This window comes from Nylanderia fulva, unplaced genomic scaffold (genome assembly GCF_048542155.1).
Source record: "Nylanderia fulva isolate GAGA-0341 unplaced genomic scaffold, ASM4854215v1 Scaffold3, whole genome shotgun sequence".
In the NCBI taxonomy this organism is placed as follows: Eukaryota; Metazoa; Arthropoda; class Insecta; order Hymenoptera; family Formicidae; genus Nylanderia; species Nylanderia fulva.
The window spans coordinates 3,306,004-3,333,264 of NW_028190368.1; the positions used below are offsets into that span (position 1 = coordinate 3,306,004).

The 27,261-nt window shown below is 28.3% G+C and overlaps 1 protein-coding gene across 5 annotated transcripts in view; it reads right to left on the reverse strand.

Moving 5' to 3' along the window:
- The window catches only part of LOC114929006 (uncharacterized), a 36,791-nt gene that overhangs the window by 5,324 nt on the left and 4,206 nt on the right, over nucleotides 1-27,261 (reverse strand). Inside the window, exons 1-7 of one of the 5 annotated variants that reach the window (XM_085484221.1) lie at nucleotides 10,492-10,804; nucleotides 8,140-8,295; nucleotides 6,088-6,217; nucleotides 4,199-4,585; nucleotides 3,552-3,853; nucleotides 2,960-3,350; nucleotides 415-530 (exon numbers count right to left, since the gene is read on the reverse strand). In XM_085484221.1, coding sequence (XP_085340347.1) covers nucleotides 415-530; nucleotides 2,960-3,350; nucleotides 3,552-3,853; nucleotides 4,199-4,585; nucleotides 6,088-6,169 — 1,278 coding nt within the window. In that variant the 5' untranslated portion in view covers nucleotides 6,170-6,217; nucleotides 8,140-8,295; nucleotides 10,492-10,804. Of the gene's footprint in view, nucleotides 1-414; nucleotides 531-2,959; nucleotides 3,351-3,551; nucleotides 3,854-4,198; nucleotides 4,586-6,087; nucleotides 6,218-8,139; nucleotides 8,622-9,444; nucleotides 9,669-10,468; nucleotides 10,805-27,261 lie in introns of those variants that run through there. The other 4 variants (XM_029300377.2, XM_029300384.2, XM_085484219.1 and 1 more) reach the window with 4 other exon arrangements.

A 27,261-nucleotide genomic window follows, 5' to 3' on the forward strand; every position in this document is an offset into this window, starting at 1 on the left:
TGTTGAGGGAAGCCATCATTTTTTGCATGTTCCCAATTTTTGCCATCATGTATTTTTATAAACCTTAAATTAAAATTTTGTTAAAAAGTAAACTCTACTTGAAATTAATTGGAGAATATGGTTTTATGAATATTTTATTTCCACAAGACTTAGTCTGCGAAAAACCCTTTATTTTCAATCGCTTATAACTCGAAAATGATTGATACCTCAATATTTTTATTAAGGAAAAATTGTCTCTAAATAACAAGACCTACTTATATATATTTTCGCTGTGACACCTTATATCGGGCACGCTGTGTATAAATAGTTGTTGTGTAATTTATTTTGTTTTGTTACATATTAATTTATTACTTTTACAATTAATGAAATGCATTTAGAATTGACCCTTGTATGCAATGGGTTTTGTCGACTTACCAAAGTAGGTCTTTTCTGTTTTTTTTTCTTTTTCTTCTTTTTCCGTTTGGCGTACGCCATTGTCATAGCAGTTACGTCCATGGTTCTCACTAATGGCCCGCCCTGGATGGTAACACCTTGGACAAAAGAAATTATCGCGCGTTATCGGTCTGTCGAGAGATGAAAATCGGTCAACAAACAATATATATATATATATATTTCAGTGCGACATTTGATTCACTTCGATGAGCGCGACCCAATCGTGATCCCAGGAACAGGATAATGAGTGGCAGAAGTTGTCGCGAGAAGTGAACTTTGGTTTTTCACTGCTTCTTTCTCGACTCTCATATATCAACACGTGAACGATACGTAACTGTTATTTTTAACAAGCTCTATTTGAGGTGTAGCAACACGCTGCCCGTTGCCAAACTCTCGTCTCGCGTCTCTGATCAAGAGCTGAGACATATTTCTGACGTTGAATTGTGCTGGTGTTACCGCAGGACATCCCCTCGCGCTCTAGTCACGAGTCAATGGAGACTCTCGGACGAGATACGCTTTCGTTTACTTGGTGCAATGTGGAAACAAGAAAAGACGCACGGTGTGTTGGAGCGTGGTGAAAAGTACATCGATCGACATTTATGCAAGTGATAGAATTCGATGTAGCGACAAATAAACACCGAGCGTGTACAAAGTTGGGACTTTAGGAACGATCGTGAACGAATATGAACAGGGTGTATACTCAAATTTTATAAATAAATTTCATGATTTTCCAGGTGTACTTTTGTTCAAAGTTCCAAGTAAAATTAAAGTATTTAAAAAAATTTTAAATACAATTTTAAATTAAGTCTATTTTTGTTATACATAATTTTTTAACATAAATAAAATATTTTTAAATTTATAATAATATAATATTTTATAATAAAATGTATTTTAATATACTTAATTATATAAATTTTATAAATTTTATATTCTTTAAAGGTATATTTAAAAATAAAATCAAAGGAGCAATTTTTTAAAAAAATCTCTGAGTTTGAAATACACTCCATGAGTATTCTAGGATTTTTCAAGGTAGAAAAAAAATTCCCTGAGAATTTCAGGTTTTTCCCGGAAGTATACACCCTGATGAATTATAACGAGCTAATTGTCGGTTATTGCGAAAAGTGTCGAAAACCAATCTCGTGATTCTGTTTCACGAGATTGTTAGATCATCGACATTTCCACGATCGTGTCTAAAGCGTGGTACCTTTTTTGCGAATTATTACCTTTTACCTTGAATGTGGTAGAGGCACCGTGGTAATAAAACAGCAATGATGCCGATGGACGGGACAGAAGTCATGAATCGGGGCATATCCCTTTTCCTTGGCCGCGCTTCCGATTGACACTGTTCTCGTTTAACATTAGAAATAGGTAGAATCAAGCGTACTACCGAAAGTGTAGCGCAGTACGAGGAAGGAGCGTTTACATTGGATCAACATAAATATAAACAATTCAATAATTATGTGCGATTGTTACAACTTTTTTCACATTTCTCCCATTTTAGGCTGCTAGTTTATTACATCATTAATCATGTACAAAAGTATTCTGCAGCACTAGTCTTATTTCAATTGTGAATTTTTTAATCAATTTTAAATCGTTTTTTTCTTTAGAAAAATACAACACTAATAACTTTTAAATTAAACGAATAAAAATGTAGATTTTGAAAAATTAAGCTGTAGAGCTGCAAATAAAATATAGCTTTTTAACAAAAAATCTTAATTTCAGATTTAATTACTGAGATACTAAGACTTAAAATTGATTAAAGAATTGATAGATTAAAAGAAATAAACTTGTGACACAGGAAACTTTGTGTTAACTATTGTTCATATTTTTTTAATACTTTAATCTCAATAATATTTAATACTTTAATCGTTTAAATCTGTCTAAAAATTATAAATTTAAATTTTTATACTAAAGATTATGAGCTTATCTATAATATTTACTTGTGTGTAATATGATAAGCATGATCATGATACTATGTATAGTGTTTCTAAAAATTATAAAAAATATATCTATTAATTTTATTCAACTCTTAAAATATATTAAAAATGCTAATTTATGAAAAGCAAATTATATAATGTGTCAAGTTTGATCTTTTTTAGTTTGCTTTTTTTCAATATTCTTATTTTCATCATTCAATAGATAAGTATAATTCGTAAATTGCCAATTATGTATTATATGTATTTAAATATACAATATATATTTGCAATTATTATATATATTATATATAAATCTGCTCATTTTTTGGTACAATTACTAGTATGATGAATTGCATATTTCGATCGTATTTTCACTCCCTCCCCGAAATGCGCCTTTTTCTCTTAAACGCAAACGTGGGTAATGAATCAGTTTATACGTTTGTCTGTTGTTCCGTCCATCCGACTGCGAACAGAACGAAGGCTACCCCGCGAATGTAAGTCTGCTCATGCAAATAGCAGAGAGTAAGTTCAGATTTTATCAATCTATATCTTAGCACGCGCACATTACTCATCAAGGGGATAACTCTTAATCTATCTATCTCGTAACTAACCATTAACGTTGACCAACGGCGGTCCGAACATGTAGTGACCAGGATACATATACGGTTGTGGTACAGCTGGCATTACATGTGGCACGTGCATCGGCTCTTGCATCAGTAATGGATCTAGATAAGGATCGACCGTTGTTACGCCGTTCTCCAAATGTTGTTCCTCGAGGTGCAACTGCTCCAGAGGCTGTTCCTCCGCGAGCTGCTCCTTCGCAGTGTTCTGTTCCGTGATGTCAACCTCTTCGGCTTGTTCCTCAATTTCTTCGGCTACGCTGCCGCTACAGCTAGCGCTACCAGTGCCGCTCTCATTCCACATACTGTTGGAAGCTTCCGCTGTTACTGCCATACCGTTATGCTCTTCCACTATCGTGACCGGTTCTGTACTTTGATTAGTCTACAAAGAAATAGCCGACATTTGAAGATCAATACATAATCATCTATTCATGTCATAATCAAATGTCTAATCAAGTAAACGAGTTTAGGAGATAAAAATAAAATATTTACGTGATTATTAAAATTTTAATCGTATATAGTCGGTAGTAGAAGATAAATAAGTATATTATATATTTAATGGATAAAAGATTGGACAATTCACCTGATAGTCCATTAAGCAATATGGCTGATTGGCAAGTTTAGGCACAAAGGCAGGATTGATCCATTCGATCGGCCTCAGAGGGACTGGACCACATGGTACAGTTGCTAGAACACTTGGTCCAACTTGAGCAGGTACTGGTGCAGGTCCGACCAACATCACAGGGTATTCATAGTAGTAACCGCTCGCGTGATCGTAAAACGTTCCATATCCTAATTGCGCTCCTGGCTCTACCATGGGCGGATATTCTCCCGTTCCACTGTCCCTATCCAAGAGTTGTTGGTCTTCCGTCGTTTCACTGCCGTCTATAAAAATGTTGTCGTCTAATCGCATATTTATACATTTATCGATATAAAATAAATATACAAAATAAAATATCCAATAATAAAGTAGCGACTTTTAAAAAAATTTATATATAATATTTATGTATCTACATAATACCATCTTCTAACATATTTATTTTAAAATAATCTTTAATAATCTTTAATAATCAAGCAATTTATTTTGAGTTTTAGAGAGTTGTAAGCACTATAATAGATAATATAATATTAATTTAAATAAACTATGAATACAAAACATCAAGCTAACTTATCAGTATTTTAACACACACCTTTTTGCTTGATAATAATAATAATATTTCCAATCTCTACCTGCGGTGGAATGTGACGCCGATTGACTCTCCGTGGTCGACGGCGTAGCGCTGGTGCTCGCATTTCCGGTCCAGGGTTTCTTGCGGGAGAGGTAGCCCTTCTTGAAGAGAACGTCCTGCCGCGGCGTCGTGATCCTCGTGTATTCCTCCTCGTTGAAGATAATCTTGGGCTGCGACGGCGAGCCCGCGCTTTCGTCCCTGTGTGATCTCGAGCCGCTGCTCGCGTAGCCGCTCGTACTGCCGCCGCTGGTGCTGGTACCAGCTCGACGTGGTTTGTAACCACTCTGCTGTCCATTTCGTTCGAAGGTGTGCGTGTTCGTGTCCTTCTCCTGACTTTTCACATAGTCCTTTCGCAAACCCTCTTCCTCATCCTCCTCACCGGGTGGAGCTGTCAAAAAAAAATGATGAATGTGAATTGCTGTATTTTTTATTTTTACATTTTAGAGTTAATTAAGTGTACTGAATAAAATTTGTTAACTTGACTAAACCTTTCAGCTAAATATTATTTTGTTAATTGAAAATATACATGGAGAGAATTTTCTCTAAAAATTATGGTAATCGTGGGACAATATGGTATTGGAAGAATTTTATGAGTTTCTTTGATTATATAATATTTACCACAATAAATAATATTAATATGTACATAGTAAAATTAATTGAATATGTTTAATATTTTATTATGATAGATATTAATATTTTTTATTGTGGTAAATATTAATCTAAAAAAAAAAAACTTGTAAAATTCTTCCAATATGATATTGTTCCACGATTTTCAGAGTAAATTCTAAGAGAAAATTCTCTGTGTATAAAATATTTAAATTAAATATAACATTAAATTTAACATTTAACGAAACGTATATTTGACTTAAATACTAATATAGGTTTAATTAACAAAATAGTAATTTAGTTGAAAGATTTAATCAAGTTAACCATTTTGTAGTGTGCAATAAATGCTAAATTAATGAGCGCTGCAAATGTATTTAGAGTTAATTGCTTCAGTTTCAGCGTTAATAATTTTTTAATTACGAGATAAATGTCTATAAGAAAGATGTCTAAATAAAATATCTTAATTTCTTTAACGAAGTTTAAATGTATTTTTCCCAGTTATTTTATCGCAATTCAAGCTTACGTATATATTTAGATCTCTTGGACTGCCAATACTTTTATATCAGAAGATATTCGCAGAAGTTAAATATAGATTCTAAGAAATCGAGGTAGACATCAGTCTACATATCATGCATTGATTAAATTATGATAATAGAAGTGATAGTATTTCTCTGAACATATGTTTGTAGAGCGCCAGTAGTATAAAATGATAAAACTGTTGAGTGTTTTTATCTTAAATATTATTCGTAAAATTGATCGTATCACATAGAAAAACATTTGTGTAATCGATTGTTCGATCAATATATATATATATATATATATATATATATATATATATATATATATATATATACAATTCAAAGATGTTTCAATCAAGACAAAAATTGAAATCGTGTAACGCCAAACAATATATGCATGAATTATTGTGTTAAGTTATAATTTATTTTTCGAATTATTTTCATATAACAAAATTATGTGTGTAAAATAAATACTTGTAGATGATGGATAGAACAAATTTATAATTTCAAAATTATAGCGAATGTTTTGCATTTCATGTAGCTTTAGTTGTGCCACAGAAAGATGATATGTGATTGGGAATTATCTAATTGTAAAGCATGATAAAGGAAAACTGCATGTATTTGTTTCATTCTCTTCTTATTTTTCTTTAATTTAAAAATAATTAAATTAAAAATTTAATGTTTTTCTTATATATACGATGGCTCGATATATAAGACACGACGCGTTCTCCATGCTTATAGTTACATCTGGATACTGTGATCGTACCATCTTGGTACCTTGCTAAGAGCAATACATGATTCGAAGAGCCGATCACGTGGGTGATCCTCTTCTGTCGTCGCCACTGCATCGCACTCTTCCTCCACCTGGCTTTATCCTCGTCTCAAGCTCGTCCTGACTGATAGGCAAAAATGTCAAGGACGTCCCTCGAGCGGTTCAATTCTGGATGCTCGACATCCTCGCGAGGATAGATAAACCGATCAGACCGCGAGGATCGATAAAGGACGAAGGGTTGGTGATGAACGACGAAAACGTACGAATGCAAGATTAATCCACGGTACGCGATGCTCCGAGAGCGACTGCGATCGACACGGAGAAGGGGATGGTGGTGCACAGGCCGGATGAGATAAAGAGAGCGCGAGAAGAGGGGTGTATGTAGTAGTTGCCGAACGGACGCGTTTGCCCATTGGCTGCCTCCACCGGGGTACCAGAATAGCATTGGAATTAGAATAGAAAACGGCCGCGGAGGCTACCGAGAGCCGTGTCGTCGATCGGTACTCCGAGCACCGATGTCTTCGTTCGAAGATACGTTTATTACAGGGAGAATGTTTTATCTCTTCATGTCAAATCATATTTTACTATTTTATATATATTTTTATTATTTTTAAATAATTTCTATGTACGAAAATTAATTTAAAAATTTCTATAAAAAAATAATTGTGTAAGATGTCTGAGAAATTCTTTGAAAAAAAGAAAGAAATTTTTGAGAAATACATTTATTACAGAGAGACTATTTGATTTCTTCATGTCAAATTTCGATATTTTATTTGTTTTATATAATTTTATTATTTTAAAATAATTTTTATAAAAATTAATTTAAAAATTTTTATAAAAAAAGGAATTATGTAAGAGATGTCTGAGAAATTCCTAAGTAGCAAGTAATGTTTCAATATAAATAATTTTGAATGCAATTTTAATATAAAAAGTGTGCTTATCACATTTATTTCATCAAAATGATGAAAACATTAAGTCGATGTTATTATAAAAGATTTAGATTAAAAGAAAACTGCACGAAAGAAATATATTTATATATGTGATTTGGAAATAATCTAAAATTGCATTTCGAATAAATACACTTTGTGCATAATTATTGTAAGATTTATTACGTGGCTCATAAACTCTGAATTATCATTAAACGTAAAACGTAAAATTTTTATCTTTGTTCATTTGCATATCTAATGTTCACTGTTTAAAATTCGAGAATTAATAATACTTATTGTTAGGTTAAAAATAATAGTTATTATTTGCTAGCTAATTTTTTAGAACGGCTAGAATTTTTTTCACTCGAACAGAAGGAGCACAAACGTCCATCAAATTCAATTATAGTACGATCACTAAATGATGTGCTAATCTTTGACAGCCAATGGAGATTTTGAAAGAAAATTAACATTATTGAAGTATAGATATATTATAATCGATGTATGTCAAAAATATCTCGCAATTCAATAACTATAATTTTTATTCATTTTATTATTATATTACTATTGTCGACTTAAAAAAAAATTATTTTTATTTCTAATTTTTTCTTTTATTGGTTTTTTTTTCATTAATGTGGTCATCCTTCAGACAGCGTTGCAAGATATATTATAAATTAAGAGACTAGAAAAAGAGAGAATTAACTTTTGTCATATAGCTCTATGTAAAGTTTACTTCGATATAGAATTGGAATAACTCCATAATTTTTACAATATATTTTTCTCTATAAAATAATATTTTTCTTGTATAATTATTTGATCTTTATATGTAGAAAGACAAGAGATATATGTATTTATATGTTAAAAATATATTTAGAAATTTAATTATTTATTGCTAATGTGTATAAAAAATAGCGAATATGCATCACAGAAAAAAAAAAAATTTTTTACGTGTGAATTATTCGTTTGCAGTGGGAATTATTTTCCGAGAACGTATAAGATCGAGTGTCGTTTCAACGTGTGTAAATAACGGGACATATCGCGCATCGCACTCTTGTTCCAGATTATGGCCTTGCATTTCGAGTGAACCGTACATTAAAAACATCTAGATATTGCACGGGCGTACCTAGATGGTTCCATTGATCGCGGAAGCACATGCTAATGCAGCTGATATGCACACACCCCGTGCATATGTGTATCCGGATGCTCGAATATTCGCCGTACGAGTTGGAGAAAATGCACTCGATATTAATGACGCCAGTCAAGTGCACGCATTTGCATCCTGCAAATACGTTCGATCATAACATTGTGCATTAGCGGCGTAAAACATTGGTACATTGCGAAAAATCATCCTTGGCGTTGAAAATAATTTTTCCTTGAAAGCCGTTTTGTTACGCTAGCAATGCATGCAATTCGCATGTCATATATTGTTGGTTCGTATTTGTGTTCGTTGAAAATTTCGTATCTTTTCATATTCGTATTTACATACGCGTATTTATGTCTAAAGAAAACTTTGCAGTACACGAAAATAATTTTCCAATAATATATTTAAATTAATGTCTTTAATATAGAGATATAAAATAAATGCTTAATATATTAATAAAAATTTTTAAAGTTATCTTTTTTATAGAATTAAATAGTTTTTATAAAATTGTATTTTATTCTGTACAGTTTTTATAAAAACAAATACAGAAATGCAAAAAATATATAATAAATTATATAAATAAATAATGAGAGGAAATTGGATAATTGAATAAATGGAAAATATATGAGGAATTATATATAAATAAAAAAAGTAAAAATAAATATTCAATCAATTAGCATACTAAAAATATTTGTATGCTAAATTATTAGTAATTGTAATAGATCGGAAAAAGAAAATGTACCTACAAGAAAAATTGATGGTATTTTTCAACTAACTAATCTTTGAGCGATCGAAATTAGAGTTATATGTTATCTGCTTATATGTAAATATATATTATATCAGAATTATGCAATCGCAATTTGTTGCACTGTTATGCGTTACTTATGATTATAAGGTATGCTAGGATTTATGAGTGTTGATTATATCCTGGGGCTGCGTTTATATTAGATTGCATTCAGGTTTCATTCTTAACTTCAAACGAGATATCGATCAAGCAACGTAATACGCAATTCACGTATTAAATGTATATTAATCATACTCGTTAAAAATAATGTATATTAATGTATATTAATTATTAATAATAATTTTTTATTAATAGTAAATGATGATTAGTAATATTTAATTAATTGACCTTAGCATGACTAAGATTGTATCAAAGATTGTATCAGATTATGTAATTCTTAGAAATCATTCATTCTCTCCTCTTATTAAATGTTACCTGAAACCGTTTTTTTGTAAGAAACAAAACTCTATTTAAATTACAATTACGAAATATCTAAAAATTACCGGAAGTTTTCTCAGTTACAGCTTCTTTGATTAATAATGTGGAATCAATTTTCGTGAATCTTTTTAGTGAAAATTCTTGATATATCGTTGTACATTCTTTTAATTTTTAACATTATGCATTTTTTTTTAATCTTGAAATATTGACTGAAGAATTTGTCAAATGTTTTCTATCTTGGGACTTTTGAAATTATTAGAAGTCTTTTATCTTCAATCATTAATTAATAAAAACATTGAAAACCATATATATATATATATATATATATATATATATATATATATGTGTGCTTTAATATTTTCAATATTTTTAAGAAAAAAGGTCTTTTCAAAACTTAGTTAGGCCTGTAATAATAAGCATATACTCTTTTATTCTGTACTGAGAGTACTAAAGTTTTTGAATAAAAATTTATTTAAATTAGCATATTAAATAGTTCCAAGTATATTAAGTTATTTGTATGATAATGCAGTGTTTCATATAACCAACTCTCATCCTTCCATATGTTAAAATATGGAAAAAAATATTTCTAGACAGTTGAAATTTTAATATATTTTTAGTAATAATGATGGAATACTTTGTTTAAACAACGTGTTTTTAACTTCTTCTTATGTCTAATATCGGACAGAAATTAAAGCAAAAAATAGAACGATTGAAAGATATTACGTAACTTTATGTCACATGGCAATGAATACTACACAGAGAGAATTTTCTCTGAATTTACGCTGAAAAATGATAATCGTGGGACAATATGGTATTAGAAGAATTTTATAAGTTTCTCTTATTAATAATATTCATCACAATAAAAACATTAATAATTAATGTATGACAGTAAGATATAAAAAATGTTCAATTAATCTTACTATGTACATATATATTAATATTTTTTATTGTGGTAAATATTAATCAAAAAAACTCTTATAAAATTCTTCCAATATCACAATTACCATGATATTTTCAGGGTAAATTTCAAGAAAAAAATTCTCTCTGTGTACTAATATTTCTTCGCAAAAAAAAGCTATGTATTTTTACACAGAATCAATGCAGGTGATTACATAATATATCCTATATATAAATAAACTTCCACTTTGAGAAAATCATAGAAATTTGTCATCTATTAAAAAAGATGAAAAAAATAAGCAGAAAAATCGGTATTTAGTCGCCACGCCCGCGTGTTTCCGGTTGTCGCGAGGCAAAACCGGAAACGAAGTTCTCGCGGCCGGTTCTGGGGAATCGTTTCGTTCGCCGGGTCGAAGTCGGAGTCTCCTCGCCGATCGCACGAATATAACGCATACTGATCGCGCACTATGCTCAGGTGGATGAGGAGCCGCGGATCCTCTGGTCACCTCGGCGGCACTGCGCGGTCGTCGATGTGCATCGTACACCACGCGCTCCGCTTCGATTTTCCACGACCGTCTGCGACTGTGCAACGTGAACGATTTTGCACCATTATCCGCTTTCCCACCACCTACAGAGTATGCTCGCTCGGGAGCAGAAGCGAGTTTGTCTTTCCCCATTCCTCATAAATTTCTCAAACAGAGATTTATATCTCGCATTTAAATATGATATCTTCCTTTTTCTAATCATTTCCACACTTGCCACCCTTCAAATATCATATTTCTATCGCGATATGCGAGTAATATCATTAAATGTATATATAATGAGTAAATAAAAATAGCACACTGTAAAATTACATAAATAATAATTGTAAAATTTTATAATTATTATTGATATATAATACCTTCTTCTTTATACCATTGAAATATCATATTTTTATTGCGATATGCGAATAATCTAATTAAATATATATACATATATATAATAAGTAAATTAAAATAGTACACTGTAAAAAATATGTAAAATTACACATAAATTATAATTGTAAAATTTTACAATTATTATTGATGTAATTTTATGTACGATTTTTTTAAAGTGAGTTATTACCGTGAAGATAAGCGAGTAATTAACTAATATAAACTTTAACAAAACTCGATATAATTTATGTCAAATGATAAATTAACAAAATTATAAATTGCCTATCTCATGTTTGTTCCATCCATCGTCCGATGATTTCTCGGATTGTCGCCTTTCTCTCTTGTTTATCTTTTGCGGCTTCATAGCATTTAGATATCAAATCTCGCGAAAACATGATTAGTTACGATCGCACGCATTATTAATCACGGGAATACGATGATGGCACGACACACTTTCCATAACACACTGTTGACATTAATTGCGCACGACGCGCACTTCATTTTGCCAGGAGGAGAACTCGCAAATTTATGTGCACTCGATTCTCGAAAATCGTTTCTGTTTCACTTGAGAAAGAATAACGCGATGATACAACATGGAATGGCTGTTCAGTTTTATTCTCGACACGTAAATGACAACAAGAGGACTAAAACACAAAAGTACAGAGCGCTATTATTTGTACGTGGTGGTGGTTTGTTTTGTTGTCAAACTCGCAACGATGAAACTCGAGAACAGAAGCCATTCTGTGTCATATTATTTTTCGAAATACGCGACATTCTCCACGATTATTACAATTAATTTTAAAGGGAGATAGTCAAAGTTGTATTTACACATAACATTTAAAATACGTGTGCTTATGTATGTGTATTCGTTGCCAAGGGAGATAAAGCATTGTGTGAATTCGATCGCATGCTTTTCCATTAGAGGATCGTAACTTTGTGTGTTTTCGCGATTTCGTTGGATTTTCGAATTCTCTCCTATCGTAATATTTTTACGTCAAATCAAGCGCGCATTGTATTAAAGGCGAGAAAATATATGTGCAATCGTCACATTCCGATGATTAATGAGCGCACACGATCGATAATTAATTATTTTTTTACGAGTATAAATGTCCTATTAATGCTATGAAGATGTAATAAAGAATAAACAAAAAAGAAGGAAAAAACTCAAGAGGGCATGGCATAGCGATTAATTTTATTTCATTTATTACCTGTCATTTACAAACTTTAATCGTCTATCCATGAGATACATGTATATAGTATTAGTGTGATTGCATATATTTTTCCTACGAGAATAATCTTGAGAAATTTAATTCGGATAATATAGCATAATTAAATGTTAATTTATTTAATCTTGAATTTATTGTTCACAAAATAAGTTTATAAAATAATCGAAAACATTCCAACGTCTATACATTATAAAAATAAATTACGTATATTATTATAATTAATTTTTTATTTTTAAAATGCTTCTCAAAATTTTTACTCTTGAAATATGTTAGTAATGAATCATTTTAATTACTCATCGTAAATTTAAAAAAAATCACAAAGTATGAAGACTTGTCATACAAGGATAAAGTAATACTTTAAAAAGAATTAATTGCTCTTCTAATTTTTGCATTAAATATTTTTTATTACTTTATTTTTATATGTCTTTCCATTTGCTGAATTATTGACTTCTTCATTACTTTAGTGTTATATGGTTCCATATTGATAAATTTACAAAAAAAATTAATATTTTAAGATACATGTACTTTTAACTATTAATTCTAATATATTGTTTTCATGCTTATGGTTCGCTATAAATGTTTTTCGAAAATATAGCGGTGCTAATATAACGTTAAATCAACATTTCCATCTTGAATATGAATTTTCTGTAAATTGATAGAAATAACATATTCGAGATATTAGAACACAAATTGGCGTTTTATTCTGGTATTTGATTTCTAGTACAGTAATGAAAATGTCAAATTAATGGTAGAGATTCCGAATGAATTCGGTACGAGAAACTAGTCTCAATTTACAGAAGGTGCACGTCTGTCATTTCGACAGCGGTCGTAAAACGAAACGGTCGAGGCTTCGTGAATGATGAAATGGCGGACGCACTTTGCTCCTCGCGTGGCAGGTTGAGGTGCTTGACGAATGATACCTCACGAAACAAAATTATTTGGAACGTCGGACTGTTATAGAACAGCGGCCTAGGCACTTTGTCAAAAACATGGGACAGAGAATATCGCGCTCTAACGCGATTCGATTCCTGTGAGAATATCTACTATATTTTATCTTTTCCAGCAGACTCAATGGAAAAAATTCCCTGACCTTTCCAGATTTTCCAAGACAAGAAATTTATTTTTTCCCTGACTTTTTAGTATTATTTTTTTCAAATATATATAGTTTGTATATATCTATATGATAAATCTATTAAATGTTAAATCATGAAATCCTTGAAATATTTTTGTTAACAATGAAAAGGTTTAGAAGTTAAAAAAAATTTTAATTAATTACAATCTGCATTATGTATGATAATCGAAACAAACGTGTCACTATGAACTATTTAAATGATCACCTTTTTTATTTATATATTATATCAAATTTTTTAAAAATATATTTTAACAAATTATAATACATATATTTTAATATATTTAATGGTATCTAATATCACAACAAAACTTTTAAATAAAATATTTTTAATAAAATTATGTACCTACTAATGTGTTCATTTTTAATAAAAAAGTGAATTAAAATAAAGTTCTTGAACAATGTTATAATATATTTTAAAATATATAAATGTGAAATAAAAATTGAAATAAAATAACACGATGATGAAAATATAAATTAACGAATACGTTGTATAGATGTACTGCTTTTTAACAACACAGAAAATTAGCGTACCGAGAGTCAAGGAAAAGTTATATTTATTTAATAAAAAAATTTCAAATTATTGAGACAGATGTAGAATAATGTGAAAAAATCTAGATAAATAGTAAAATTTTCTGACTTTTCCCTGACAATTCTAGGTTTATAAAATTAATGAATTCCCTTATCTCTCGATCTTTCAATCTTTATAAATTTATAAAATTCCCTGACAATATCCAGAGTAGTTTTCTAGATTTCCCTAGCCGATAAACACCCTGTTTTCGATTTTTTTTGTACACCGTCTGAATATCTGCTGAAAAGATATGTCTGTACATCTTTGAGCACAGCGCGCGGAAATAATATACGACCTGGTTATTTAACTAGTTATCACATTTCGAAGTGCGAGGTGTAACGCGAACAAAGTTCTTCGAACTGATATAGGACTTTGTCTTGAAAACTTTATGATGTACTATCTCGGCCGGTAGATCTATTTAAAAGATGCAATCAAATATGTTTTATTATATTATGCGGGCAAAGTCTTTTAATACAAATAATATTTGATTAGATACTACTTAATCATTATATGAGTCTTAATTAAATCGCATTAACAATAATATATTAGTATATATATTTAATTTTTATAAAAGATAAAAAAGTAAATTTATTTATGCACTTGCTGTATTAATATAATAATACACTCAGCAAATTTAGTCGTTAATAAACGCTGCGATTTATCAAATTATTAATTCAATGTATATGTAAAATAAAAGTATTATATATTCACAGACATAAAAGACACAAAAGAAAAAGCATGATAATTATGCACAAAAAAATCAATATTAACTGTTGCCCATCTTTTAAGAAATTCAAATACATATATAGCACACAGATGGTTTTTGTAACATCTTGTAACTTGATCTTTAATCTTCAGACATGTGGCAACCACAAAAAATATGTTGTGACAATCTTTGGTAATGTCTATTAAACACATTGAGTTTCAAATTATAATTTTTTATTATTTTCTTAAGAGTTACGTAAATGATTAGTGAAGGAAATATGATATCTTTTAATGTGTGTGTGTAAAAAAACGGTGCTTCTCATTTGAGAAAATCAACATAAGAAATAGTCAAAATAAAAAAAGTTATACTAATAAAACTAAATTCTTTTAAACTATCACATTCTAGTTTAGAATAAATAATTCATATAATGCCATAAATATTAAAATATATATGAAATCTATTATATGTATAATATCATAAACTATTATATACATAAAAATACATTATATAATTAATCATTATATAATATATAATTTATTTATTTCAATGATTAAAATCCTCATAATTTTGTGAGTAGTTTATTATCTGTGCGTGATATTTTTTTCCATTTTTTAGAACACGTATAGAAAAAAAGGTTTTTTAAATATTAAAGTAGACCGATAATTATCAAATGAACTTCAAGGTTAATAATATAGGAATACTTGTCTTTTAAAATATCCTTGATCGATATAGCAAATAATATTGTACATATAAAATGATTATAAGTTAATTTTTGGCAAATATGAATTATTGTTTAATGGACTACACCTATAAAGCTAAAACTAGTCTGTTTTTGACAAAACATTAACATTGAAAAAGTCAGCTCGAGGGCTGTGTTCTCTTATTAAAAATTATTAAAAATATTATTAAAAATTTAAATTAGTTATATTATGAGAATAACTGTCAACATGTAGCGTTAATAATATACTTTTAAATCAAATCGATATTTTTAATCATTGTAAAATTTATACGAAATTAATTGGCATATTTTGCAATTGCCAAACAAAGAGAATTACTTTACAGAATTCATTGATTAGATTTAATATTGTCTTCCAAAATTTATTTTAATATATGTATATATTTTAATATACATATATACATGTATAGGTATATGTAGAATATTTTAAACAGCTTAATTTCACACACAAACATATACATATATTTAACATATATGTAAATAAATAAATAATTTTGAATGGTTTTATACTAATTTCTATCTAAACTATCACAAAAAATGCGTTTTTTAAAAATAAAATAAACTATATTTCGAACACATTATAAAAGGGAGTGAAATGAAAACCGACATATGTTTATCTTGTATATAAATTAACCAGTTTACATCTACATTATTTTTTTTGATTAAGCTGTCCAGATTTTAATATTTACACATCATGTATCTAAGTGCGTAACAGATTAAGTATCAAGTTTACAAGCTGGTATAACATGGTACGATACCCCAACGAATTGTCGCATAACATCGACTATACTTGATGGTATGCGAAACAATGAGAGTATTATGTAACCCTCGAAGCGCAAATACCTTATCAGAATTAATTCATATGCCAATGTAGCTCTCGTACTTGAAAATAGTCTTTATCCATACTGAAATACATTATCTTCTGAGCAAAATATATGTATATTAAATATTATATTAATATATAGATTAAATAGTATATTTATATATAGATTAAAAATATTTATTAAAAATATATATTAAAATATAACTTTGTAAGACAATATAAATTTAAAAATATCTAGTTAATGAATAAAAAACGATTCTTTTTTACAATTACAAAATGTGTCAATTAATTCTGTAAAAAATATCGATTTGACTTAAACATATATGTATATAGCATATATGTATATTACTAAAAATATCTTGCGTGATGCAATCACACGTAATTGCGGATGCAAAAAATGTTCAGTGGCCAGATAAAAATATTGTATACGATTCGCAGAGAAAATTTCAAGTACTCTTAATTTTTCTTCTGCAATTTTAGCACTCGTATATATATATATATATATATATATATATATATATATATATACACGTATTACACAATATATATATATATATATAGATATGTATATGCCATTGAACGTTTATATTCACAGTACTAGAATTGGCAAATGATCCAAAAAGTTTCTTGACCTTTCAAGGCATGACGAGGGAAATAGTGAAAAATATCTACAAAGGAACAAGACTAACTGCTAGACCAACAGCTAGACTTTACAGCTAGAAGCAACCGCCTGCCAGAGTCGAGGAGCGTTAAATCACTGATATCGCCGCGAGTTTGATACTCAAAGGACCATAAAATGACTATTCTAGAGTAAAACAGGCGACGGCGGAACGAACGAAGACCATACATGTGGTGGACAGTATCGATAGGTAAAAATAGCACGTGAGATCCAAATGCGTTCTGCGGAACACACGGTGCGTGCAAACGTGACACGCGCGATTCTCTTGATGCAAGTCTATTATTAACGTTCCTAGACACACCGACATTTTCAGCGCTTTAACGAGTTCGGCAATGAATGCTTTTAGGTGTCATGGATATCACTATAGAGAAAACTGAATGGCTTACTGGAAACTTCAATATTATTAGAAGAATCGATACAGAGTTGACAATTCGTTGAACAAAATATTCAAAGGCAAGATTATCTCTACATTTTCATTCAAATATAATATTATAAAACTAATAAAATTCAAATTAAAAAACTTGTTACTAAAATATTTATTATTATAATTTATTAAAATTATATACAAGCATTTTCTCTTAAGCATTCAGTATATGTATTTTTTATTGTGCTTTTATTTGCGATTTTTATATTACGCATAAATGTTTTTATATAAAACAACTTGTTACTTGTTGCTTCCTTAAACTAGTTTGATCAATATGACTCATCAGTTGTCGAGTAAAAAAATTATATATTTTCGCGGAAGAAGAGGAAAATATAAATAAAAGAATGAATAGGAAAAAATATTCTTTGTGCATTCGATTTAAAATTGCGATAAAATGGGAGTTCTTGATTATTTTATGTATATATCATGTACTAACGAATATATTGTATTTTAAATTCTAGATTGTTTTACATAACAAATTTAATTAGTTTCGGAAGATATTTCTTCTTAATATGCTAATTATGTATATAAATAATTTTTTATCAATCTCTTTATACATTTTATTTTTGTTCTCTCTTTATGAAATTTAAATTTATTTTAATCAATATTTTTATAATGCATTATTTATATCAGGAAAAAGATTTCCGCATCTTCATTTTATATACAAATTTTTGAATAAATTTAAAAAAGTTTTGTTCTTAAGAAGATCAAGGCGTTAATAATTTCCGAATATTATGCAAAGAAAAATTCAAACATTTTAGAAAATCAATTACAAAGCTAAAAATAGTGTATTAAATATATATGTTTCCCTTATAATATTAATTACTAATAAATTTTATTTTTAGAAATTTAAATAAAATTTTAGAATAATAATCACAGTTAAAGTAATAGTTAAAGAATACACATAAATCTGAAAGAGAGAAAGAAGATTATTAAAAATTTAAGTAAAGCATAAAACAGATTTTCAGAAAAGAGGAGATTTAAGGAGATTAGAAAAGAGAAACGAAAGAAATTTTTAATGCAAGTGTCAACAAGGGGGATTCATATTTAATACTTAGGATTATATTTAATGCTCGAAGTTTAAATATAAAAAGATTCGGTCGGAAAATATCGGTTGTGTAATAAGATCGTGATCCGAAAATGCTGCTGTTGACTCAAAATCATGCGGACGGAGCCGACTCGTGACATCTCGTCGAACATACCGAAAAATCATCGGCGCTCGCGAGCATGTGACGAGAACCTCGTGGTCACTCACGTGCTATTCATAACCTGAACTCGCGGTTCTCCGTTTCACGCACTTCTACCGCAGTCGAGTGTGCACATATACATACATATATACATATACATGGACGTCCGTAGAATTTTTTTCCAGGAGGGGACACGATTAAATTTTATATTAATTAATTAAAATGTGTATATTAATTTTTTATATTTACTTATCGTATATATTATAAAATTAATTTTTTATATTAAAATGTATAATAAATATATTTTTTGTTAATTAATTTTACATGTAAATAAATTCCAATGTTTTGAGTAAAAAAAAAGTGCAAATGCTTAATTTTTTTTATCGATTCCAATAAGGGGGGCATGCACCCTCTTGCCTCCCTCTGTGAACGCTCATATATATATATATATATATATATATATATATATATATATGTATATTGATATGTATATCGTGGCGTGTGATTACACATACACAAAGTGCTATTCTCCGTGTGTACGTAAAGCTGCGTTTTATTACCGGTAACCAAGTCAAAGTTATGTAATCCGTACAAACGTCAGGAAGGTCTACGATCTTCAACACGTGCTACGTGTGGAAACTGCCGGCGCCCGATGCATATGTGTGCATGCACGCAAAAAGGAAAAATAAAGAAGAAAGAGAGAACATATAACTATTTTTTCCCTCCTATGTGCTGCTGTTTATTATTAGTTGATCTTTTGCGAAATATCACGCTGATGCAAGCAAAAAGTTAAAAGTTTTACGCAACAATGTCTTCGATGATGATATTTTTATTTCAGAAAGAGTAAACATTTTCGATCTGATTAAACAGACTCTAATTATATAAGAGGATGTCACACACACATGCACACGCACGCGTGCGCGCACACACACACACACACATTATAGTTTTTCTCTGTCTCTCTTATCTTTTTTGTGTGGCTCGATTTAATGACTCTGTAGATATGTTTTAATTGGAGCGAAACGATTGATCTCAAAACATGATAAATTCAATGATCATGCACATAATCGTATTATTGAAAATTTTAAAAGGTAAAAAAATGTTAATTGCAATTAAATGTCATATCTAGCACATAACAGAATAAGTAGTTTAATTTACATTATCCAAGGATATATCTCAATAAAGTATAATTGGTTCAATAATATGCCATATATTACTTACGTTATAATGATATTAATTATGTGATATCAACACTCTCTCTCTCTAAAATGCGTTTATTTTATTAATGTAAATTACAATAAATATTCTTATCGATCAAAGCATATTACGTCAATTATTTTTCATCCATTTTCTAGATAAAGCCATTACTCGAAATGAACTTAATTACATAATGACTACTGTAGTTATTGTGATACATTCTTTTTATTAGCAAAAAGTAATTACTTCTAACGTTTTTTAAATTAGCGTAAATATGAATCGTTATGATCTGATATTAATTCTATTTTATTTTTCCATACTATCTTTTATTGATTTTTATTAAAATCTTACATTAATAAATAATGAAAAAATAATATTTTTGATTAAGTCAACTTTTGACGGTAGCATTGTATTTTGAATATTACGGATTCTCCGAAAGAGAGAAATATATATTTTTTGAATCAACTTTATAAATTATTTTATTATACATATAAAATGAAAAAAATAATTAAATTAACAAAGAAAAATAAAACTTGTTTATTCTTAATAAAATATTATGTGTTTGATATCCTCTCTATATTAATATACAATTTTCAAATGATTTTAAACTCGTGCGGTTTATGAAGAATTCAAACGAATATATTGTATTATTCTCTACATTTATTCTATTTCGTAATTTGTGTCTCACGTCTCTTTTAAAATAGACTATTCATATTAGGTTCGACGTTCGGTGGAAAATGTGCTGTAGAAGCTTTACGTAACGGTGGATCGCGCGACGCAGCCTCTATCCACACACGTGCGTGCATGCACATGCATATTTTACTTCGTTCTTTCTGTTTTGTCAATGTTATACTTAGCTTCTCCCCGCGCACTTGCACTGAACCGGTCGTGTTAAAAGTTCACGTTACTATCGATGTTGAAGGCTAATTTTGTTTAGATATCCCAGCTCTTTCTACTATTCTTAAATATCAAATAAATAAGTTTACTCAATGTGAAGAAAATGCAATGCAATTATTTGTTTAAGACAAAAATATTGAATTAAGAAATTTATTTGCCTTCCCATATATGTATGTGTATTCTTATATTAATAACAGAAAAAAAAACGAATAAATTTTCCTGTATAAATTTTATGTAAAATAATAAATAAAAAGTACTTATGTAAAATAATAAATAAAAAATACTATATATATAAAATATAAACAATATTAATAAATATTAATATAACAATAAGTTAAAAAAGTTATAACATTATATAAAATGAAGCATTTTGCTAACTGTGTAAAAAAATTGTTTATACTCGTAAAACTATTTCTCTCCCAATATAATTATCTAAATATATTAAATACATATATAGATGCAAAAAAGAAATTAAATTGTTTATTCGATAAATCCTTATCGTTTATTGAAAATAAAATTTAATCAACATATATGTATATATATATATAGTGAAAACTTATTACAATGTATGCAGATTTATTTTCATTGTGAAAAAGGAAATTTTATTTTATTGATTAATCAAATAAGATAATCAAGTAATATTTTCGTGCTATTTTAATACGTTTAATTTAGTTCCTATCTTTTTACATTTGCATTAATGTTTTAAATATGCAAATTATAAATACATAATTTATTATTACTATAAATATTAAAGTGATTCAAAAACGTAGCAATATTGTAAATATAAATAAATATAAATTTTGCAAAAATTTGTCAAAAATATTTTGAAGCTTATTTGTCACTTGTGATTTGTAATCATAAATGTGTATTTGTCGAATATTAGATTATTCGTACGCGGAAAAAAAACAATGAGGATTTATACGCGGATATATACTTTCATTACAAGAGAACAAGGAGATAATCTCATTTTCTCGACAAACCAAGACCAGCAAGAGACTCGCGCATAGAGAACTGCAGCATTTATATTCGCGCAGTAGTAAGAGTCGATCATTTATGGTACTATAGCGGTCTGCACTGTCTGCTAGCATATAAGAAATTTAAGATCCGGTACAATCGATTCTCCGACAAGGAAGATAGTTTCTTAAGATTACATGCTTACGCACAGAAATTTTAACCGAGCATTTTATTAATAAATAAAAAAAAATCCCTCTCAAAACTTAAAAAGAAAATCGATACTTTTACTGAACAGTTAAATATATAAATATCGATAAGATATTAATGTTAAATATTTTAATTTTTGTAACTATATTTTTCACATCATGTCAGTATTTTATCTTTTATATTAATTGTTATAAATTACAATAAAAGTCAAGGAGAAATTAATATATCGATTAAAAAATATCTTGATATACTCAATGTACTAAATAAAGATTTTAATAATCAAGAATAATTTAAAAGAGTCTTTTGAATTTTTTATAATGTATTGATTAATTATATCTATATTGATTTGCATTTTACTAATTTATTGAAAGAAAAAAAATTTTTCTTTTATTGCCACGTGATGAATATGAATAAAATGTCGATATTTTTTAAAATACTAGCGCGATTAATTATTAGCTAAATATCGACACCTGTGAAAAATGTCAGCAGATACTTCTGAATAAAATATTGTATGTGTTAAGCTCAACACTTTTTTGGAGGCATCATTTTATCGCAAACGCCGGTTTGAATTTAGAAATTTCATCCATCTCCGAAAATACAAACTGCAAGATTTCTCGAGGGAAGAGAAGAATGAAACGGCAGCAATTTATTGTTCTAGCTGAGATTTGTTTTGTATTTTATCCAAGGACATTAGCCCGACGAGGTATTTCATTTCCTATACACAGCACGACGATTGAGAGACACGACGCCTAACTATTGATTTGCTCCGGTATCGAGTTGAACTCTCTCTCGACCATAGAACCTCGCAAACGCGATTCTCACCAAGTTTTTTTATCTCATCTTTATAATACGCAGTTTTATGAAGCACGTGACTATTCTCAGTCGTTATTACTTTTAATGTCAAGTGATCATTGAAAGTGCGACGAATTTAGAATTTGCTAGATATTACTAAAAGATACATGTAGGTATAAAATATTGAAAGTTTAAAGTTAACAGACAAAAATAAAACGCGATAAAATTAAACGTATTGTATAAATAAAAATAGACGTAGAATGAAAAGTTATGCATTTCCAAATAGATAGAAATATTAACGGGTTTACTAATTCTAAAATTGTTAATTTTTGAAGTATATATTTTTCTACCAAAAAAGAAAAAATAGGGAATATTATACGAAAATAGAATTCTGTTGCAAAAAATTCTATTATTTATAGAAACGAGAAATTATTATATAATTTGTTTTATATGTAGACGTAATCTCTGACAATTCAAACTTTTATTCGATATTCTACCTTATATAGTGAGGAATATATATTTATAGTTTCCATAAAACGAGTGATGATAAAAAGTTAATATCTATTTCGAAAATGACAGCTAAAATTATTATGTTACGTTATTTCTCGTTCTTTTTGTATTCTGCGAAGTGTTTGAAGATTGTGGAAAAAAGTTAGGTCTATCATTTAATCATTATACATAAGATCGTCGAAACAAACTAGCTACTTCTACAATATTATTGTGTATACTATACCTATAATGATGACATAATCAGACTATCATAATAAGCATTAATAATTTTTTTTCTGCCCGAACAAGTAAACAAAATACGTTATTAATGAAGTGAAGTACATTCCAAGTACATGAAGAATTTTGAATAATTTATATTTGTTAAAATTAAAACAATGCTTTGATGAGAGAATACAGAAATAATGCATCTATTAAATAAACTGCGAACAGTAGTTTTATTGAGAACAGTTCTGTTATCAAGCCAAAACTCATCAAGTTCTACTAAATATTCATGCAAATTGACAATCTTCCAAATCTTGAGATCATCGCACTTCCTTCTAATTGTCTAATAATAATGTAACTTTCGATTTAGTTATAATTTAACACTTCTTGGAAGCGCGTTGGCTTACAGTCACAATAACTTTTTCATCTTTTTTTTATTTGAAAAAAGTAACTATTAACAGTAATTAAGTCGTGTGTGTATTTTTTATTATGGTTAATTTATAATAATTTATAATACATTATAGTCACCATTATATGTATAGATATGATAATTACTATATTCAACTTTATTTTCCTTTTAAATTTTCTTTTTTATATAACAAAATATTTTTTATTATTCTATATAAGATATTTTATATTCTCTAATTTATTGCACATTATTCTATTGTTCTTATAATCTTTGCTTCAATGTAACTTCGATATCATACATATTTTAATCTAATCACGATAACTTGAATTATTATATCGATAAGACCCAAATTTTAAGTGCTTGATGCGAGAAACCAGAAGCTACTATTAAATGTAAAAAATACTTAATTCTTGATTTTTGTTCTGTTTTACGCAATTAAATGTAGAAATAAATATAGTCTAATTTTTAATATAGCTTTATTTTTTTTCACTCGTTTGCATTCTAAGCCTTGTTTTATCGATAAAAATATTATTATATAGGTGATATTTTCCATACACTATTCAGCTTGCTATAAATATTATTCGCAATTCTAAATTTTATTTATTATATTTATTTATCTATGTATTAGTATCTTCATTTTATTTAGTCTTTATTTTAATATACCTATTATATAATTCTTCAAACATTCTATTTTCAAAGACAATTTAATTTGCAGATAATTTAGAAATTAATTCAAAGAGATAAAACAATATTAACATTTGTTCACAAATGATATAGATAATAATTGCAAATACATGTGATTTAAAAATTAGATATACAAGAATAATGCAATGTAATCATTCTTAATAAATATCACGTTACATTGCGCAATAATAATTAGATTTAATTAATTTTTTTGTGAAACTGTGGTCACATTAAATGTATCATTACGTAACTGAAAATATAATGAAATGAAACATCCAATATAAAATTTACGTTTAATTTCTCTTGCAGTAATAAAAACCATTACCATGAAGCCGCAAAATGTTAAAGCAATCGGCGGTGCCCGCGGTTTGAACATCACTGCTTTGGATTATTCACTATAATTACTACATAACATGTGTATATATAGTTATCTCCTCCACGGCTGTTATGAAACACGGCATTTGGCAATTGCTCCGAGATCGAGACGTACGGCTCATTATTGCTCTGACCTAGTGTGCTCGAATATGTTTATATTGGCCATCATTGACGTGAGTCCGATTGGAGAAAATTTTCTTTTGTAACGATAATGTCACGAATTAATCATGAAACTAACATTATTTCACGATTCGATGATTCTGTCGACGGGTAAGTATTTGAATCTGATGATCTTCTCTTTCCTGTCTTATTTCTCATAACCGAATAAAAAAATTAATGGAAATCTCTTAAAATATAATTATAAATTGAAACTAGAGGAATATGTATTATTATAATTAAAATATTAATTATAAAGGTACTAATGCACAGATAAATCATGAATAAAATGTATAATTGCAAATATTATATAATATTTATAGCTAGCTGAATAATGTACGGAAATTATTTATATGACAATATTCTTATCAAAATAAAACATGAGGGAGGCTAAAATTATTACTAATAAAGTTCAATTTGATTTTTAAATATTCTTAATTATTATGCATTTTATATTTTTGTTAATAATAAAATAATTCATTTTTTATCTCTATGTAAAAAAAAAAAAATTAACTTATTTTTTCTTTTGATAACATCGTAAAATTATTGGCTTTCAAATTTATATATTATTACATTTATTATAATTACTTTAAATATTATTGTGTTTAAAATTCTTGTCCATAATAAATATACATTGATAATAAAGAAAATGGCAAAAATTAGATGTAAAATACGTACGCAAGTTAGAGAAACTGCTCATTGGTATAATTGAGTTTAGTTATCGGGTCGACGGGACATAAATGACGGTGTGCATTGATGGGGTCATTCGTTATGAAGATATGTAGAAAAGGAAAGATAAAAATGAGAGAATCTTTTCATACGTTTAAAAAAACTCAAGATAGCGAGATTAAAATAAATATAAAGATAAAAAAGACATATAAAAACATATATCTTTGGTATTATTTTAATCTTTTTTAATTTAATGAAAAATTACTATTGATTTCTATCGTTCGGAAATAGAAATAATATTCTTAAAAAAATGTAGAGAAAAAAAGGAACATTTCAGATTCAGCTTCTATTTTTCCTCTTTTTCTTCTTCTTGTTGAAGATATTTTGTTATTGTACGTAGCTTATATGACAAAAATTTTTAAAAATTTTTCTTAATGATTGTATCTTTTCAATGAATATTTATCTTGGCATTATTTCTTGTTAATATTGTTGGATTGTACAATAATGTTATTTAAATTTGCAAAGAAATAAATTAGATTTGAAATATTCACAGCACGAGTACGCAACGGAATATTTATTTTTTACCGCGATATTTTTTATGTCAACATTATATAATTTGCTATAAAATAGAATACGTAGATGTATATATTTACATTTAAACATTCATTTCGAAATATGGTTTTTGCGAGTACTTTTATAGAAAATGTACTTATGTCGACACACTTCATTAACTTTGAATACCACAAATGCGATTCATTTATCATCTCTTAAAACATATTATTCGTTCAATTTATTGCAATATGTTTTAAAGCCTATTTTCAGATTATTTTATCTTTTGTATACATTTAAAAATTAATTTTTTTACATATAAATTTTAACATATGAACTGGAAGAAATTTATTTACAAGCTATAGTTACAGATCAAAATGTTCTGGGAAAAAAAAAAAAAAAAAAAAAAAAGAGATGTGTAAATTTTAGTTTCAAAGGCAATATAATGGACATGATACACAAGTTTTCCAGAAAATAAAAATGACAAATATAAAACTGATATTTTAGCAATTCTCTCTGAAAATGTACATCGATATTTGTATTTATAAAATATGAATAAGCAGCTTTCAGCAAAACAATTTATGTATTATTTTTTAATATCCGGCAAAATATTGATAGCATGTAGTATATTAATACACTGAACTCGCAATGTTCTCTCACTATATCTGCTATAATTATAATGCATGTTATAATCTGCACATATTATGTATTATATAAATATTACCCATCTTACGTATTATAAATAATTTTATCGATGTTCAAAATATGAACGAATTGTTCATTATTATCCTTTTAATATTTATGTAGTTAATTCGAACAGTCAATCACATAAATAAAGGTTCATACATCTAATATGATGTATATACGAAAATTTGAGTAAACACAAAAAAAATGTACAATATCATCGAACTGTTATGTTTACATGTAGACACGCAATATCCTTGAATCAATTCACGTGCACAGCACGTTTCTAAAATAAAATGGGAAAAA